The following is a 17520-nucleotide window of genomic DNA, read 5'->3' on the forward strand; positions in this document are numbered from 1 at the left end:
GAAAGTTCTCAGGGGAAATGCAGAATCATAGAGTTGTTAAGGTTGTCATGCTTGGCCACATGATTTCTTATGTCATTGTCTGATGTGGTTTCAAACAAATGTTGGAGAAACCATCTTTGAAGGGAAATGTTAAAAGTAAATGGGCATGTTGGGAAATAGTCTGAACAAAATGACAGGATGGAAGAGTGAAGAGGATGTTGGACTCAGAGTCTCCTGTGTATTGGCTGGTGCCATGCTGGCAGGATAAATATCTTTTTTTTTCCTTTCATCTTCTTTTTCCTACTGAATGCACAGATGAATTCAGAAGATTAATGACTGTCTGTCTGTTCCTTTGCAAATCGTTCATTGTTATTTAATTAAAAGTCACAAAGCTTTTCAGCAATGCATGATGTTATCATCTACTCCAAATTCAACCTCTAATATTTAGATACGTGTCTTATTTAATTTGTTTTGCAGGAAGCTGCCAAATATGAAAAGAAAGTGATGGTGCTGGACTTTGTCACGCCTACACCTCAGGGAAGCTCATGGGGTAAATATCTCTTCGTTACAATCCTGTTATAAAGGAACTTTACTCAAAGACTCTGATTCTCATGTTTGAAATCTGCCACACTGATGTGAAAATCGCATCCTGTTTCTTTCTCTCAGGTCTTGGAGGAACATGTGTAAATGTGGGCTGTATACCTAAAAAATTGATGCACCAGGCAGCTTTACTGGGACAAGCCTTGCAAGATTCACGCAAATTTGGGTGGCAGCTTACAGAAGAAGGTAAAGAAAGGCACTTTTTTCAGTTTTGTCATTTGCACTGAAAATGCTGAGGGGGTTCTCATAATCAGGTGCTTGTTGCACTGCTGCACGTGTTGGCTTGAACACTGTGAGGCAACTTCAGAGAGATTACATGTAAATTGAAGTGTTTTTCAAGTCTAAAGCCATAAGGCTTATTGCTTCCATGTTTGATCTGTTTATTAATAGCTCCTGATCATGTTAGTAATTGATGAGACTTGTGTGAATAAAAACATTAAGGTACTGCTCCATTTCTGAATGTACCACAATATCTAAGGGAATACCCCAGAATGTTGCCTGACAGAAACTTCTTATAGTTGCAAGCAAGGATTTCTTTTTCCTAAGTGTCTGTCACTACTATGTAGGAAGACAAATTTTATTTTCATTAGCTCTAATATGCGTGGTTATAGGATTATGATTTACTTAGGCTGTAATCCTGTAGTGGGGAGCATGCAGAGGCACCTCTCAGAAATGCATTGTCTTTGTTTATTGAGCAATGTCATCTGCTCACAGCATCTGTCAATATAAACCTGTCAATAATGCAGTAAGTCCTAATTTTCAATGTTTTAAGTCATGCCTGTTGACCTCTCATGTTGTCTGTGCTGATGTCATTGTCTGAATTTCAATAGATTTACCCTGAAATAAAACGGGAGTAAGACAAACCCAGTAAGACTGGGTCATGAAAAGAATCTGTTTGAGAGAATACAAGTTTTGTTACGGAAAAAGAAGAACTCAGACTAAAAGGTGAACCTTCCTCTTTTGTTTCTGACAGTCAAACACAACTGGGTGACCATGACAGAATCTGTTCAGAATTACATTGGTTCACTGAACTGGGGCTATCGGGTTGCGCTGAGAGACACGAAGGTCACGTATGAGAATGCATATGGAGAATTTGTTGGGCCACACACAATTAAGGTACTCCTTAGCCATTGTTTGCTGTGTCTTCCTATAGAGCTGTCTGAATAGAGATGCTTTTCAAATAGAATAATTTTTCCCATGGTGGGACTGTAAAACACTCACTTTGGACTAATACTTTGTCTGCAGGCAACAAACAAAAAAGGAATTGAGAAGCTGTACACAGCTGAGAGATTTATCATTGCCACTGGTGAACGACCACGCTACCTGGGTATACCTGGAGACAAGGAATACTGCATTAGCAGGTAAACACAGGCAGGAATAGGAAGTCATTGCTTGTGTGTAAATGCTTCCCCATACTGAGGAGCACAGTCTGCTTGAAGGAAAACCCCATACTCAGATATCAGGGAAAGTGGGAATAGCATAGCTGCTGACGTTATGAGGTTGGTAGAAATCTGTCTTCATTGCATTGGGGCAGTCTCGAAACCCAGCACAATTTTTTTTCTAGCTACTCAGTGAAAATAATTCAACTTTTGAGAAAAACTGGTTTCAAGTGTCTGGTTAGTTGCTTGTTATATGAAGATAAAATGTGTTTTCATATCAGAGTAACTTTTAAGTTAATTGATGTAGAAACAGAGGTTGGAATTACAGACTGGCAGACTATAGCAATAAAATAAATAACTGGCATAATCCCTCTGAAACCAGAACACCGTGTGGTATGTGTCCCTTCTAATAAGGAGTAATGCAATTAAAGATAACAGATAATACAGCCTGTAAAGTGGTGCTTTAAAGTAGCTTCAAGGTGGAGGAGTCAGGAATTCCAGACTTAAATGCTATCAGATTGTGTAATCTTTGCTGAGTTCCTTGGGGTATAGGAGCTATGCTACAGCCTTTAATTGCACAATCACATTTTATTCCACCACCCTAAGAAAGGTGGAAATAAACTTATTTTAGATGTAAATCTTCAGAGAATTGTATTGCCAAACTCTAAGTGTCTGCTGAGTAAGTGTGGTGCCTCCATGAGTCTTGGCTTTGTGGAGAAGCCCTGGTTTTATAGCCTAGGTCCAAAGTGTGGTAGAACTGATGTAGCTTGATGAAGCAGTTGAAAGAAAGGAAAAGCAGGCAGAGGAGCATGTTTTCCATAATTTCATACTTCTATTTTTGCCTGTTACTGTGGTTTGCATTTATCTGGTTTGTTGTCTGTGTGTATCTGGCACTGTGTATAATGTTTTAGCAGAAGAATAAGTCTTCAAAGTGATGGTGGTATTTTATCTTAAAGCTGAGCCCCTTCCTCTTTTAGTTCTCAGGAGCTAAAATTTGCAGCGAAATATTCAAAGCAAGATTCAGAGGGGAAATAAACACCTACCTTTTTTAACAATTTGTCCTAAATTTCTGTTTAAAAACCCTCCACATTTTTGTGGTGATTCAGACTTTTCATACTCTTTTTTTTTTTTTTTTTTTTTTTTGTATGTATGTATGTATACTCCTAGATGTAACCTTTCCATCTGTCGTGTACTGCTCTTGTATTCCAGATGAACTTCCAAAAAATTAAGCAGGGTTTTTTTAGTGAGCAGGAGAAGGAATAAAGTTCTATTCTTACAGAAAAAATTAGATAAATATAAAGCACAATACATTCTTCTGACTGCCTCTAACTTTCTTTTCCTTTTTCCTTCCTTTTTATTTTTTTCTCCAGTGATGATCTTTTCTCTCTGCCTTACTGTCCAGGGAAAACCCTGGTGGTTGGAGCTTCCTATGTTGCCTTGGAATGTGCAGGATTTCTTGCAGGCCTTGGATTAGATGTCACTGTAATGGTGAGATCCATTCTCTTAAGAGGATTTGACCAGGATGTGGCAAACAAAATTGGTGAATATATGAAAGAACATGGAGTCAACTTCATTAGGGAGTTTGTGCCAATTAAGGTAGGCTCAAAGTGACTACAGCTGATTGGGATATACTTATCATAATGTTTTAAGATGTAAATTATTTTAATTAATGAAAAAGTTGAACTTGCATTACAGTATTTGCTGTGATATACAATGGGTTAATTTTTGTTTTAAACGAACTCCATGAAACTTAATTAATTGAAATGTATAATCTTAATATTAAAATTTTGTGAGATTACAAAATTCATTGTTTTTATCAGAATTAGTTGGGTTAGTATATGTTGCATTGAAAATGTTACACGTGCTCGTCCTGGTTCTGCAAATGTCAAATATACTTAAATATATCTGTGAAATCTGTGAAACTTCTTGCAGGCCCATAATTAAGCAGATACATAATTTCCTCTAAGATCAGGGTCCAGTGCATCCCAAATAGTCATATTTTTCGTTGCCATTTTTCAAATTCTCAGCCAGCAAATACTGTTTATATGCCAAGGATTAGTGGACAATCCAGAGAAGTAAATGGGCTTTGGAAGTATCCGTCTGTATCGTTTACTTGGCAGAGTCCTTAAATACTTGCTCAGTTTCTGTTGACTTCAGTAAGAGTGCTCATGTAGGTAGTTACATATATATATAGGCATGTCTATAGGCAAATTCAGGTTGAATTTAAGCCAGATTAGAAGTTCTGGAGCTTTTCTAATGCAAAATTGCTCTATCAAAGACTTCAGTGTGTGCTAACAGTATTTTTCTTCATGTTTTTTTCACAATAGTGCTTAATTGTTCTGAAATAGCAAATTATATATTAAGCAATTTCAGTTTGGTGTTAAACCAGCGTGCTACTGAGTTTAACACTTTGGGGATTAAACCCTTAATTTCAGTGAAGACTGTTCATTTCCACTCTTAGCAGTATCAAGAGCAGCTTTAAAAATGCTCTTGCCACTTCGCCCTGTGGGTCTGAGCCTTTCTCACAGAATGAGAGTTCCTGTGAGAAGTCAAAATGGATGTTTCAAGGAAATTCATTTTTATGCATGTTTTCGTTGCATAAATCCCATGCCGTATGAAAAGTAGGGATGATTATCTAGATTCTGTTTCAGACATAGCTTTTTGTAAGCTCTAATGGGGGATGAGAAAGAAGGAAGCTGTTTTTACAAGCAGATCATTACAATTAAATGTCAAGCAGGCTCCTCCAGATGCATCCTGTGATGAGGAGTCCATCACCACAGTCACAAATGCACTTCTGTGTATTTTACCCTGTCCCTTCACTATATGTCTTTGATTTCAATGGGAATAAAATATTTGGCCCTGCTTCTGGTTGCGAATATCCTTCAACTTAAGTTGCTGGATAGGTTTTAAGCAGGTTTTCTCACCTCTTTCGGACGTTGTGTTTGAAGTTATGCATGTTGTGCTTATGAAAACCCTTCCTTGGGATGTTTGAAGGCAGAAGATAAATTATTATAAATAATGCTGCCTTTGAACAGGAGCAGTTTAGCACAGTGATCCTTTAAGGTTAGTAGGATGGTACAGTTGGTTTTTTTAAATTGAAAAGAAAGGACAAGATTAAAAACTTCATCAGAAACTGCTTTTTCTGCCTCTAAATACTGAACATGCAGTAGGAACCAGGGTGTTGTTGAAAAGTACCTCTTCATCTGTAAGAAGAACACTAAAATTCTTCAGAATTGTGTAAAGTGTTGCACGCTTACATGTCTCTTGCATGTCCTGCTGAGGGCTTTCTGTGACAGTAGCCTCCCTTGGGTGGAGGGAATGATGGCAGCAGGTGGAGAAAATGTCAGACGGTGTTTCCAGGCCTTGTAAGAGTTTCCTTCCTACTCACCTCCTCTATCCCCAGTGAATACAACAGGTCATGTGGTGGGCTTGGACAAGAATTTAACCATCAGTCCACTTTTATAAACAGAAATGAGATTTTGTTGTGTTGGTTGTAAGAATAAATGCAGGGACATAGAACAACACATTAAAATATGCAAGTAGAAATGTAAAGAATCTTTAGAGTAAGTGCTTAATTTTAGGTCATGGTAAAAACTCTCTCAGTGATGTGTGGTGGGAAAAATACACATTTGTATATTTTTATTTGAAACTAAACTTTTGTTTTCTTTTTTACTCCATGCAACACCCAAAATAGGTTGAGCAGGTTGAGGAAGGAACTCCTGGAATATTGAAGGTTACAGCCAAGTCCACAACGGGAAACCAAATGATTGAAGGGGAATACAATACTGTGAGTGCTGTCTATATGCATGAAGAATGTGAAATAGCCTTCCATTGAATGTTGAGATTTTGTGGGGTGTTTTTATCCACACTTCAGATTTTTAAAAATTATATTAGTCATTAAATATGCTAATTGAAAACAGCCAGCAGGTAATTAATCTGGAGAAAAAAGTCTCAAAGTCCATGGTTATTTACCTTGCCAAATCAGTTTGCATGCTTTTGAAACATGTTTCTTAACTTAGGAGTGTAGATGAGCTTGGTCACATGGAATCAGTTGCAGGACTTTTTCCCAGTGGAATATTTGTAATAAATGATAAGTAATGATTTATAATAGCTTTCATAGTAATTAAGGCATGTTTTGTAGTTAGCACAAAACAACAGCCTGTGCAGGAGTTAAACAAACGGGTGACATGTCATCTCAAGACCTGTTGTTGACACATCTTCACAAAAACCATTAATGCTCTGTGGCAAATCAGTCAGGAAACTTCATTACACGCTTAAGACAGTAAAATTGCAGTGTGCAGGTATGGTATTGTATGTTTGATTGACAGTTTCCATCACACCTCACCCCACTCATTTTCATAGACCTTGATGCTGAAAGGACAAAAAAAAAGTTGTGAATAGAGTATTTGGAACCACACAGAATGCATAAAGACAGGCCTGTGCCAGCCTGGGACTTCAGACTGCAAATACTTTGTGCCAGAGACCTCGTTTACCTGTGCAGTGCATCAGTCATCCCTAAAAAGTACACACCTCAGTGCATCTGGGAGCCAACAGTGTGGGAAGGTTTAACAATGGCAGCAGAGCTATCGCTCACGGCTGTAATACTGGGGTTTTTCTGGTCCATAATAGTGAAAGCTTTTTAGCAAGGAAATCAATACCGTCCCTTCATTAAGGAAACTTTTGGTTTCTTATTGCTACATCTTTTACTGAAATGCTGTCACTCCTCATAGAAGCTGTGACCTGTCTGTGCTGCATTTTAAGACCTTCAGCTCTTAGGATCTGGTGTATTTGATCATCCGTAAGACTTGAAGGAGATCTCAGGATTCCTTCAGGACAGTTCCTGGCTGTTATATGAGAAGCATTACATAGTTATCTGGGCAGTTGTCCAAGACTACAAAGCGTGTAGCAAATTTCCTTGTGATAGCAAAAGTTGGAACTTGATTTGTTATGATAGCAGAGTTGATAGAATGGGTAAGAATTTGGCCTGTTCTAAACAAATGTTCAAACAAATAATATTCAAAAAATAATATCCTTTGACAGTGACTTGGCTGAGAGCCTATATAAGTAAATTATATTTTCAGATCAAACCAAATACTATTTTACGGTATTTTTATTTGCTTAAGCATCTGAGTTTCTTTCCTAAAGAGCCCTTTCCTGATGGAGCATTTTGAGGTCACCTGCCCTGGTAAGGATACAGGATAACACTTTGGTATAAAACTGCAAGGAAATAAAGAATCTATCCCTAACTGATTTGTCTAGAATATTCTTGGGGTATTTTTTTAGGGAAAGCTATTTGACTGTTTTTAATCTTAGCATTAAAACCTGGTATTGTTAGGTCATGGTGGTAGCGTGGCTTGTCTTAAACTCTGTGAATCTACAATGGGTAACAAATGTATTCACCTTACTGTGACCAAGCCTTAGATACTAATCTCTAGTATATCTTGAAGATAACAGCCAAAGGAAAAGGCACTTTTGAGTTTTTAAAAATCCATAATGTGCATTGCTGTTTTGCAGGTGTTGCTGGCAATTGGACGAGATCCATGCACGAGAAAAATTGGTTTGGACAAAGTTGGGGTGAATATCAATGAAAAGTAAGGACAGATGTCTGTGTATCACTCACTGCTGAGCTTGCGTCATGTACTGTTACAATGGTAGCAGTACAGAGACATCCAAAAGCTTTGAGGAAAAATTTGTCCTGATTGTATACGCTTGGATAGGAGACTGTGTAGCAGATAACTGCATTTTCCCCCATAGTACTGCTACATTTGCTTTTTTGTTGCTGAAAAGTCAATTTCTAATTCCTGGGAGAAAAAAGTGTCAGTTCCATTCTGTCTAGGTTCACTGATCTGTCTTAGCTTCTTCCAGTTACAGGATTTTCTAGGATCTGCCAGTTGTTCCTTGTACTCTCTTTGTCTTGTCACCTTGCTTTTATCACCTCTTGGAGCAAAAATCTGTTTGCTCATACAGGTTTTCAGAGCAGTGAGTTTTGTTTATATTTTAATGTAAATGCTGCTATATGTTATTTTGAAAGATAAGGTTCAAGTAGCATTCCTTAAAGTCACAGGTGAAGTTCTTGATGTGTTTTAGGTTTTGGAGGGGTTTGTTTCTTGTCTAGAAGCAATCCTTGGGAACAATTTGTGTCTTATGTAGAAGAGTATTTGATGTTTAATGTAGTGAGGTTGTTGCACCAGGGAGTGGAGCTATCAGTAACATTTTCAATATTGGTAACAAAAACGTCTTCCAGGCATGTGGGTCCTCAAAGACCTTCACTTTGAAGAAAAGACAAGGGACCATGAACTTGACCAGTGCAGAGTTTTTATACATGAATGCAGTAACTGATGTTGTCAAAGGGAACAGTCGTGATATTCCAAATAAGTGGAAATTTTGGTTCACTCAAAATTGGCAGACCCACATTGGCTTGTAGAGCAGTACACCTCTTTCTGATGTCAGGACACCTATTACTAGCTTAATAGAATGAACTATAAAGTTATTAGCATAAACTGTATAATTGTTAGCAAGTGCAAAATTGAGGAAGTTGGATTTTTAATATGGGAATTGCCTCTGGTCTCTCAAGTAACTGTGTGACTGTTTCTATGTCTGTCTGATTAGGTTTCCCTGTTACATGTGTTTCCTGTGGTGATCACGGCACTATCTCATTTATTGATGAAGTAGGAAATATTAATAATTAAAAACTTCCATTAGCTCAGTGCACTTACAGCTAAAAAGCTTGCTGGCTGTCCCTTAGGTAGGGTGTGTAACAGCCTGACCTGTCTCTGTGTAGAAGCCTGAAGGATAAGCTTCTATAAACAGCTTCAGCCACTGGACTGAAATTTCAGTAGTGGAAAAATTGTTTTGTCTTACAAGTGGAGTGGGAGAATGCCTCTTTCTGTCATTCCTGAAAGCTGCCAGTACACAGCTCAGCTGGTGGTAGAGGGTGTTTCTGGAAGAGGTTTATGCTTCACCTCAGTGATTCAGGAGATGAATCGCAGCTTCTCAAGCTACCTCCTTATCCAGTGTGTGAATTCCTGTAATTTTGGTCAAATTTGCCCTACTTTATATTCCTGCCCAAGACTGTAAGATTATGAATATGAATTCTTTCCCCCATACTTCACATACAAGTCTTTCTCTTAAAGCTAAGGGGCCTAACTCCTGCAAGGTTATTTACACCTCCAGCCTTCACAGCAGAACACTTACATCTTTTTTCTTGTTATTATCAATTGCAGAACGGGAAAAATTCCTGTCAATGATGAGGAGCAGACGAACGTGCCACATATCTATGCTGTTGGAGATATACTGCAGGGCAAGCTGGAGCTCACACCAGTGGCAATCCAGGCAGGAAGGTTGTTAGTTCGGAGGCTTTATGCTGGGGAAACCACTAAGGTAAGGAACCAGTTGACTTAAAACACTGTCACTGCTCTCCAAGTGCAGAGTGCAAGTCTGCTTGTTTGTGGAAAACCCAGGAGAATTTTAAGGATTAGCTTTGATGATCACTTTAATTTTCCCCTGGGAAAGATATTACTGCAGATGTGTTCTGCTAATTGTGTAGGATGAAATTAATACCTTGTGGGTTAAGCAGTAGTCTCTTTTATTTTTTCCTATTAAGAGGGTTTAGTTTTCTCTCAGAGTATAATGATAATGAAATTAACTGAGATAATTTAACTTGGTTTTAATTCTACTGCCTTCCATAAAAGTTAGCAATCTTTCCCATTCTGTTAAGTGCTTTAACACCAATTCAAAGGCAGTTTACTAAATCTACCTACGGTCCCTAAATAGAGTGTAATAGGAGTTTGTGATGCTCTTAATTTTCAATGCTATTTTCACTAATTTTTTTCACTTCTCATCTGTCTGTTTTCAATGTAATACACAGTCCTAATTGTAGTTGAATATGGACAGAATGGAAGATCAGATGTACCAATAACTCAGCACATATTTATACCTGAGTACTTGAATTAATGGATTCAGTGTTTGTTTCATACCAGTGCAGCTCTGGGTTTCAGCCAGGTTATGGTTGTTCAAATGGGAGTAATGTGGGTACTCATTTACACCTTATGTTTAAACCATGAGGAAAGGAGAGTGCCTTTAAAGAACTGCTATACTGATATGGGTGCTTGTCTCACCTTCATAACCATATGTCGTGACCATAAAGGTTTTTCTTTTTCAGAGCCTGCTCTATTCATAGCAAGTTCAACTATCAGCCAGATTTAGAGCTTGATTGAGTTGTTTATTTTATGTTGGCAGGTATTGCAGTAACAGAGCCCTGAATCAGTGTGCATAATGTCATTGAATTAGCCAGGCAAGGTTTAAGAAACTGTAGCAGGAGCCAGATTTTTTTTATTGCTGCAATGCTATGGATATGTCTTAATTTACATTTTATGCCAGATAAGTCTCTCAAGGTACAAAAATCCTTATGCTGCCAAAGGAAGCATTCTTATTCAGTGAATCCAAGAAATGAGTAACTACTTAAATGGGAGCGTGGCTTACACTGCCTTTGTAACAAATCTGGAAAAGGTGATTGAAACGTAATGAGGTGGTGTGGATAGGTGGGGAAAGAATAGTAATCAGTGTCTTAGTTGATCCCCAGTCACAAAGGAAATTAATTAGAGTTGAAATATGTAGAAAATCAAATTGCTAGAAATGAAATAGAGCTGGCCAGCCTGCTTAGTCTGCTATGGCAGAATGACTCATTTGGTGGACATGGGAAGAGCAGTGGATGTTTGTTTATTTTGAGTCTAATAAAGGCTTTTGACACTGTCTCTCATAACATTGTCGTGGACAAATGGATGCATTGCAGGATGGGTAAGTGGGCAGTGAGGGGGGTTGAAAACTGGCTGAGCAGATGAGCTTAAAGGGCTGTGCCCAGCATTCCAAAGACCAGCTGAAGGCCAGTCACTGCTGGTGTGCCACAGGGTTGGACATAGGTCCAGTGCTGTTTAACATCTACATTAATGGATCTGGATGCTGAGAACAAGTGCACCCTCAGAAAGTTTGGAGATGATACAAAACTGGGAGAAGTGACAAGTTTTTGCTGTCCCCCCCAACTGGCTGTACTTCATGTCTTTGGTTCTTTGGCATCACCTAGGCCACAGCTGATGAAAAATGAGTTTTGAATGGTAGGGTGCCTTTGCAGCATCCCCAGCTGAAAATAGCATGCTTTGTAGAAGTGGTTGAAAAGGCTACTTTTTATCTCCAGTTTGACCTGTGGTCTAGTACATTTTTAAAATGTATTTAAAATCCATTTAATCTGGGCATACTAATGTTAGTGTGACTTTAAACTGTCATTTTGTTCTTGCTCTAATTAACACCTCTGGAATGAACAAACACAAAACTGTACCTCAAGTTAAGACAATTTAAAAAAAACAAAAGAGCTTTCAGAATTGTGGATAATTGAGCTTTTCTTCCTGTGTTTCAGACTGCTGTATGCTGGTTTTATTACTGATGTTGTGTGGGTTTTTTGTTTTATTTTGAATGCCATACAGTGTGACTATGTGAATGTTCCAACTACTGTATTTACTCCTTTGGAGTATGGAGCCTGTGGGTACTCTGAAGAGACCGCAGTGGAGAAATTTGGGGAGGAAAACATTGAGGTAAATGTGTTAATTTCATCTGGGTTTTAGCTTTCCAATTTGTAATTTTAAATAATGTTAAGAGTCAATTAAAACAGCATTTTGTGCTCTGATGTAAGGGCAGGAGGTAGCTTTTTGTCTTCCTTGGCTGTTCCTAGACATGTTATAAAAATAATTCTCAATTCCAATAGCTCTAATTGCAGATATGTTCTATTTTTGGCAAACAGGGGCTTAAAGGTGGAATATTTGGTTAAAAAAAAAAAAAAAGGGAAAAAGGGTTTCTTTGTGTCTGCAAATACTTCAGGATAAATTTAAACTGGGCATGTGCTGGAAGCGATACACTGGTTTTAATGTCAAAGTGGAGCTTTGGTACCTACAGCAGGGCAAATTCCTTACCACAGTGATTTTTACTTTATAAAACCAAATGTTATGCTCATTTTTCCTGTTTACTTTGACTGTACAAAGAGGTATGTGCTTCATTTTACTCATGTGAGTAATCTCTTTTCATTCTCTGGGATTGCTGGTCAGGAGTGAAATTAGACAGATACAAGCACTTAGTGCCTGAGGCTGTTCTTCCAAAATACTGTATGGACCACATTACAGAAAGCATGAGGGGAAGAAATCTCACAATAAACTGAACTTTTATGTCCTGGAAATATCACCTGAGGAGCATTATTTGCAGAAATAAGCAGATAAGTGGTAGTTCATGAAGTTGAGAACTTGTCTTCCTCTTAGCTGACATTTTCTGAATTGGACTGTGGAGAAAAATAAGTGAATACAACTCAAAATGGCAGTGTGTAAAATACTGTTAACCTGACCACAGGGCAAAGGCTTAAATGCTTTTCTGCCCACAAAGTTTGTATATACCCAGTCAAATTTTTGTTATTGAGTGAAATTCTTGATGTTATACGTGAAACAGTGGACCCTTTGTTCTGGAAAATGTGCTTTTGATTTTCAAAGCATTTTCTTTTTTAAAATGTGCAGCCAGAAGCATTTGTGTTCTGGCTAAGTCCTCATTTAGTGTATTCTGACCTCTTTATTGTGTCACCTATTGGCTTTTGTTTTTGCAAGCCTCAGTAAGATTATTGAGTCGCTTGTGATTTTGTAACTTAATAAGAGCATGGTGAACTGTGTCCTGGAAGTGTAATATTCTTATGGCTTCTCCTTTTTTAATTATTGGATGACACTAGTACTTGTTTTGTAGAGACTCCTGTCTTTGGCATTCACTAAGGGAAAAGAGTATCATCATGATTTCAGATGTTCGAATTGCTATGTACATAGCTCATTATTTAGGATAATCCGGCAGCTTTTGGAAGATCATGCTCTCTGCTTGGAAATTTTACAACTCTGTTTAAACCTGTGTTTTTTTTCCAGGTGTACCATAGTCATTTCTGGCCACTGGAGTGGACTGTGCCATCCAGAGACAACAACAAATGCTATGCAAAGATAATTTGCAATATTCAAGATAACGTAAGTGCATCTTTCCTTCCAGGGCAAACAGTATCTATATGTTTGTCATAGGGACTGTTGATGATACAACAGATATAAATAGGTTATTTTTAACAAATTAAAATTTATTTAAATTTGCCTACCTTCTGAAATGTAATAAATATTTATAGTGATGCATACTTCTGTGTATACAAAACCAACCCCCAGTAAAATACAAAATTCTGCCATTGCTATTTGCATATGGCACTTCTTCCATATATGTAAAATAAGAAGTAGAGATCTTCAGGAATGTTCATTAGCTTTGAGAAGTGAGCAAATCAATACATGTAAAAATGGTTAGGAGTTTTATTGGTTTATTCTCTCCTTCCCAAACTTGGACATTCTTTTCTGGGAGAGTCCTCTCTCTGAAATTGAGGTCTCTCAGAAACCATCACAACTTGTAACCTCTCCAAACCCACATGTGCTCATAAAACTCTTCAGCTTGTTCTAACAGGATAATGTATCTTGCCTGCACAAATCCCATTTAGGGTGATAATACCAGGATTATCCTTGGGCTAGGATCAAATTTCCTGGCAGTGGAAATGTACAGTACCTGCTGAAGCAAATGCAAAGCTAGTAATTAGTTAGAAGAATTGGTGTGCCCATCTCAGAATGTTCATCATGTGTTTAATAAAATTTAGTTGATTTTAATAATATAAATTATTATGAAGAGTAATATTCTATTAAAATGTATTCCTGTTAAGATGGTGACATAGCTATCCATCCTAGAAGAAAAAACCAAAACTTACTTTACCTATATTCATTTTTCTTAGATACAGATTTATCTTCCTGCAGTTTTTCTAAGCATCATGTTGCTGTTTCGTAAAATTTGCAAACCTGTTGGGCGTTGCCCATCTCCTCTTTCTGGAGGAGTTTGCAGTAGCGTGAAAGGTATCACAGTACCTCTGGCTACATTCTAATCCAAAGTTACTTAAGAAAATGCAAAGGTTTAATGGTGATTTAAAGTGTTTCATTAATTTATTTTCACTTCTTGTCCTGAAAATTTGAAACGTGTTTAAGCGTCTAGGGTAGCGTTGAAAGCTACCTTGGAAAAAAAATAGTTCAGTAACTATTTAATACTCTTATTACCTTGGTTTCATTACTATGGTTTTATTTTGACATATGTCCATATTTTTAAAGGAAAATAATGGTAATTCCATTTTAGTTATCACTCAATTATAGCTTTTCTTATTTAAATAAACCCTGTGGTAAATCTCAGTCCTCAGAATTATTGAAAGAATAAAAACCTTTCAATGTATGTAGTATCCGCTATACCAAATATATGTGCTATTTAGCAGGAAGAGCAGATAACTTTTGATACTCAGCTGGGCTACATCTGTGGTCACCAAAATCTGATGAATTCCCTGAAGGCCACTAAAGCCCACAGCAGCTGACATGTGCTAAATGTTCATGTTTCTCTTTTTAAGAAAAGCAGATCAGGTCAGTACAGCTTGTCCTGCTGGGTGTTTTCTGAGGATGTATGTGCAGTGTGGTGTGTTTTGCAATTGAACAGGAGTATAGATAGGAGAAGTGTGAATAGTACCTTCCTTGTAACTGGATGGGGTTTTTGCCAGTCTTTGAGTGTATTATCTCCCAATGAAAGCCAACACTGCCACAAGAGTTGTTGGCAGTTTAGTTAAAATATACTTCCTGCCATGTCTGGTTGGCCACAACTTCAGCTCGTGGTCCTTTCCTATGAGCAACTATCAGACTGAAAATTCTTCAACAGATACAGACCATGTAGCCTCCTACCACAGGCCCTCGTACTGAAAGCCTTCCTGCAGGGTGCTCACCTTTACTTAGGCAAGCATTCTGTGGGAATGAGTGGAATAACTCACCTGAATAAAATTTAAATCCTTGTTTGTGACTCAGACACACACAATGGAGCACAGACCATGGCATGTGTTAAATTTGTATGCTCTTGGTGTACTTCTGTGCGAAACTTTGTAAGGAAGCTGACTCCTGAATTCCTAGTTGAATCTTTGCAGAGAGAGAGAACAAAATTACACCATCTCCCATCTGCTGGTGCTAATGATAGTTCACATTTTAGTGGTTACATTAATTTGTGATATGTTTTGTGAGCTGATTGAATTATATACTCTGAGTAAGAAAACCTTACACCTTGTCTAACGATAACTGAATTCATGACTGTGCTTGCATTTCATTTTCTTTGGCATTTAGGAGAGAGTCATTGGTTTCCATGTCCTTGGCCCAAATGCTGGAGAAGTCACCCAAGGGTTTGCAGCTGCTATTAAATGTGGGTTGACAAAAGAACAGCTGGACAGCACCATAGGAATTCATCCTGTCTGTGCAGAGGTTTGTATACAAGGCCACCTCATAGCCCAGCTTTCATAGCATTCTGGGGTAAGGTGTTGGAAATCTGAATTAAAGAGGTCCACATTTGCAGGAAAGTAGCAGGGAGGAAAGGACAGGCAGTTATCCAGTTTTAATATTTAGAATTCTAACACTTAGGTTTAGTCTGGGGTATTTAATTTTTTTTTAGCGTGTTCATTTGTGAAAAGTTTATGGTCTCCCTTAATCCACTTCTCTCTTTACTGGGGAGTGTAGAATTTTTCTCCCTCTCAAGATTATGAAAGCTTCAAATACTATTTCTGCTAAAGTGGTTGTCAGAGCTAGATTAGTCTACTCAAAATAGGCTTACAAACTGGTGCTGGGGAAGGGGACCAGCTACATGACAATTTTTCGATCAAACTCTCTCCTCTTAAAGATCTTTCTTTATTCCATAGGCCTTCAATTCATATGAAACCACACAAATATTTCTTCTTCTGTTTATGTTGCTGTTCCTCTTTAATGAAGAGCTCAATTTTCTCTAGCAGGTGTGGGACAGCTGCTCCCAGATGTAAATCAGAGAATGATTTTTGTAGCATTAGGACCAGTTTATATTAGCTGAGGATCCATGAAAGCTTGTTTATGACGTGTAAGTCTTCATGCAGAACCTTTGGTTGTGTTAGATACAAAGCTTTGCAAGGGTGCACCAGGATGCTGCTCTGCAGAAGTGACATCCACCTCTCTTGTTTCCTATCTTCAAGGTGATTTAGTGAAAGCAATGTAGTAAGAACTCTATTAATGAAGTGAACTGCTAGCAATCTGAATTATCTTCAAAGCAGCCACAATATAGATTCTGTTCTTTGTAGTACCATCTAATGGCATTCTTGGAGGCCCTTGAAGAGGAGTAGCAGGTCCTTATCTTACCAGGGGCCCTGTGGAGGGGGATCTCTGAGGGAGGCATTCAAACCTGTGAACTCAAGTGGGGTATTAGCATATGCAGTGTGAAGAGAGGATGAGAGTCATAATTTATTCTGGACATCTGAGCTGCTAAAATTGAAACTGAATAGAATGATGATTAGACATAATTCAGGGAGGTAATTTCAGATAATCATATTTGTTTGAGTGGGGGAGGAAGAAATTGGCTCAGGAGAAATACGCTATTTAAAAGCTCCAGGGAACAGCGATCATTTTTAGTGACAGCCTTCAAAAGGGTTTTTTATGCTTTTACCTAATTTAATCTCTTGAGCGGTAAACAAAAATCAAAGTGCAAGATGGCACTCTTTGATTAGAAAAATGCTTGAAAACTGGAATTTGTGAGGAATGAGCATATTGGATGACTAGAATGATGGATAATATCACTGCTATTTTTGTTACATCCCTGTAAAAGTTAAGGGAAATGAAGTCTGATTTGAACAGGAAAGGGGCAGTGTTACAGGGTCAAATGCTGACATCTTCATTGGCACCAGTACTAACTAATTGCTAAGTCTGCTGTGAAACATGGTTTTATTCCACTTGAAGAAAACCTTAAGACTGAGGGTCCCATTCTCGCTGCTTACAAATTAGAGCCAGATTTCACTTCTCTTCTTGGAGCAGCATTTTATTCTGCAGAAAACATGAGCTCAGAATGGAATTTCTTGCAAGGTAAAGTCCAAACAACTGCAAGCACAGAGCTGGTAGGACCTCAGCCCTACAGAGAATTACATCTTAGCCTCAACTGCACTGTGCTGCCTGAAATTCAGGGGGCTACAATCGAGCATCTGTGATGAAGAGAAATTGTCTTCTGAAACTGGGGTGATTCTTCCAGGTAGCTAATGATGGCTTTCCAGCCACTGGATCTAAGGTCTTGTCTTCACTTAAATAATGAACAAATTCTGCCAAAAAATACATGTTTCCAACAATTATCAAATGACTCCAGCTGGCTTACTAGGGAGCAGTGTGGTCCCCTCCCACACCTGGAGCTTGCAGTCTGGCCGGGAGGAAAGCAAATAAATTTTGTACTTTTTAATCTTGGTCTTTTGAAGTGAAATAACAATAAATGAAGGCTCCCATATGTTGTCAGGCTGTGGATCAGAAGTAAAGACTTCAAACCCCTCTGTCAAAACATGCACTATTTTTTAAATAAGTCACTGTTCTTCTGCCATATATATTAGACATGCATTTGTCTTCCTGATTTGTGTCTAATGCTTTATGTGCTTATAGAAAGTGGAAGAGGTTTATCATTT

At 38.1% G+C, this 17520-nt stretch overlaps 1 protein-coding gene across 2 annotated transcripts in view; it reads left to right on the top strand.

Annotated features, from left to right (window-relative positions):
- The window catches only part of TXNRD1 (thioredoxin reductase 1), a 36196-nt gene that overhangs the window by 16053 nt on the left and 2623 nt on the right, over positions 1–17520 (top strand). For both annotated transcript variants that reach the window (XM_042051042.1, XM_042051043.1), the window contains 11 exons: positions 457–529; positions 646–765; positions 1553–1695; positions 1825–1940; positions 3329–3554; positions 5653–5745; positions 7473–7549; positions 9182–9338; positions 11435–11542; positions 12896–12991; positions 15191–15325. In XM_042051042.1, coding sequence (XP_041906976.1) covers positions 457–529; positions 646–765; positions 1553–1695; positions 1825–1940; positions 3329–3554; positions 5653–5745; positions 7473–7549; positions 9182–9338; positions 11435–11542; positions 12896–12991; positions 15191–15325 — 1344 coding nt within the window. The remainder of the gene's footprint in view (positions 1–456; positions 530–645; positions 766–1552; positions 1696–1824; positions 1941–3328; positions 3555–5652; positions 5746–7472; positions 7550–9181; positions 9339–11434; positions 11543–12895; positions 12992–15190; positions 15326–17520) is intronic.

The sequence above is a fragment of the Corvus kubaryi genome, unplaced genomic scaffold, assembly GCF_017639235.1.
Source record: "Corvus kubaryi isolate FWS band 111438036 unplaced genomic scaffold, C.kubaryi_AGA036_p1.0 74, whole genome shotgun sequence".
Taxonomy (NCBI): Eukaryota; Metazoa; Chordata; class Aves; order Passeriformes; family Corvidae; genus Corvus; species Corvus kubaryi.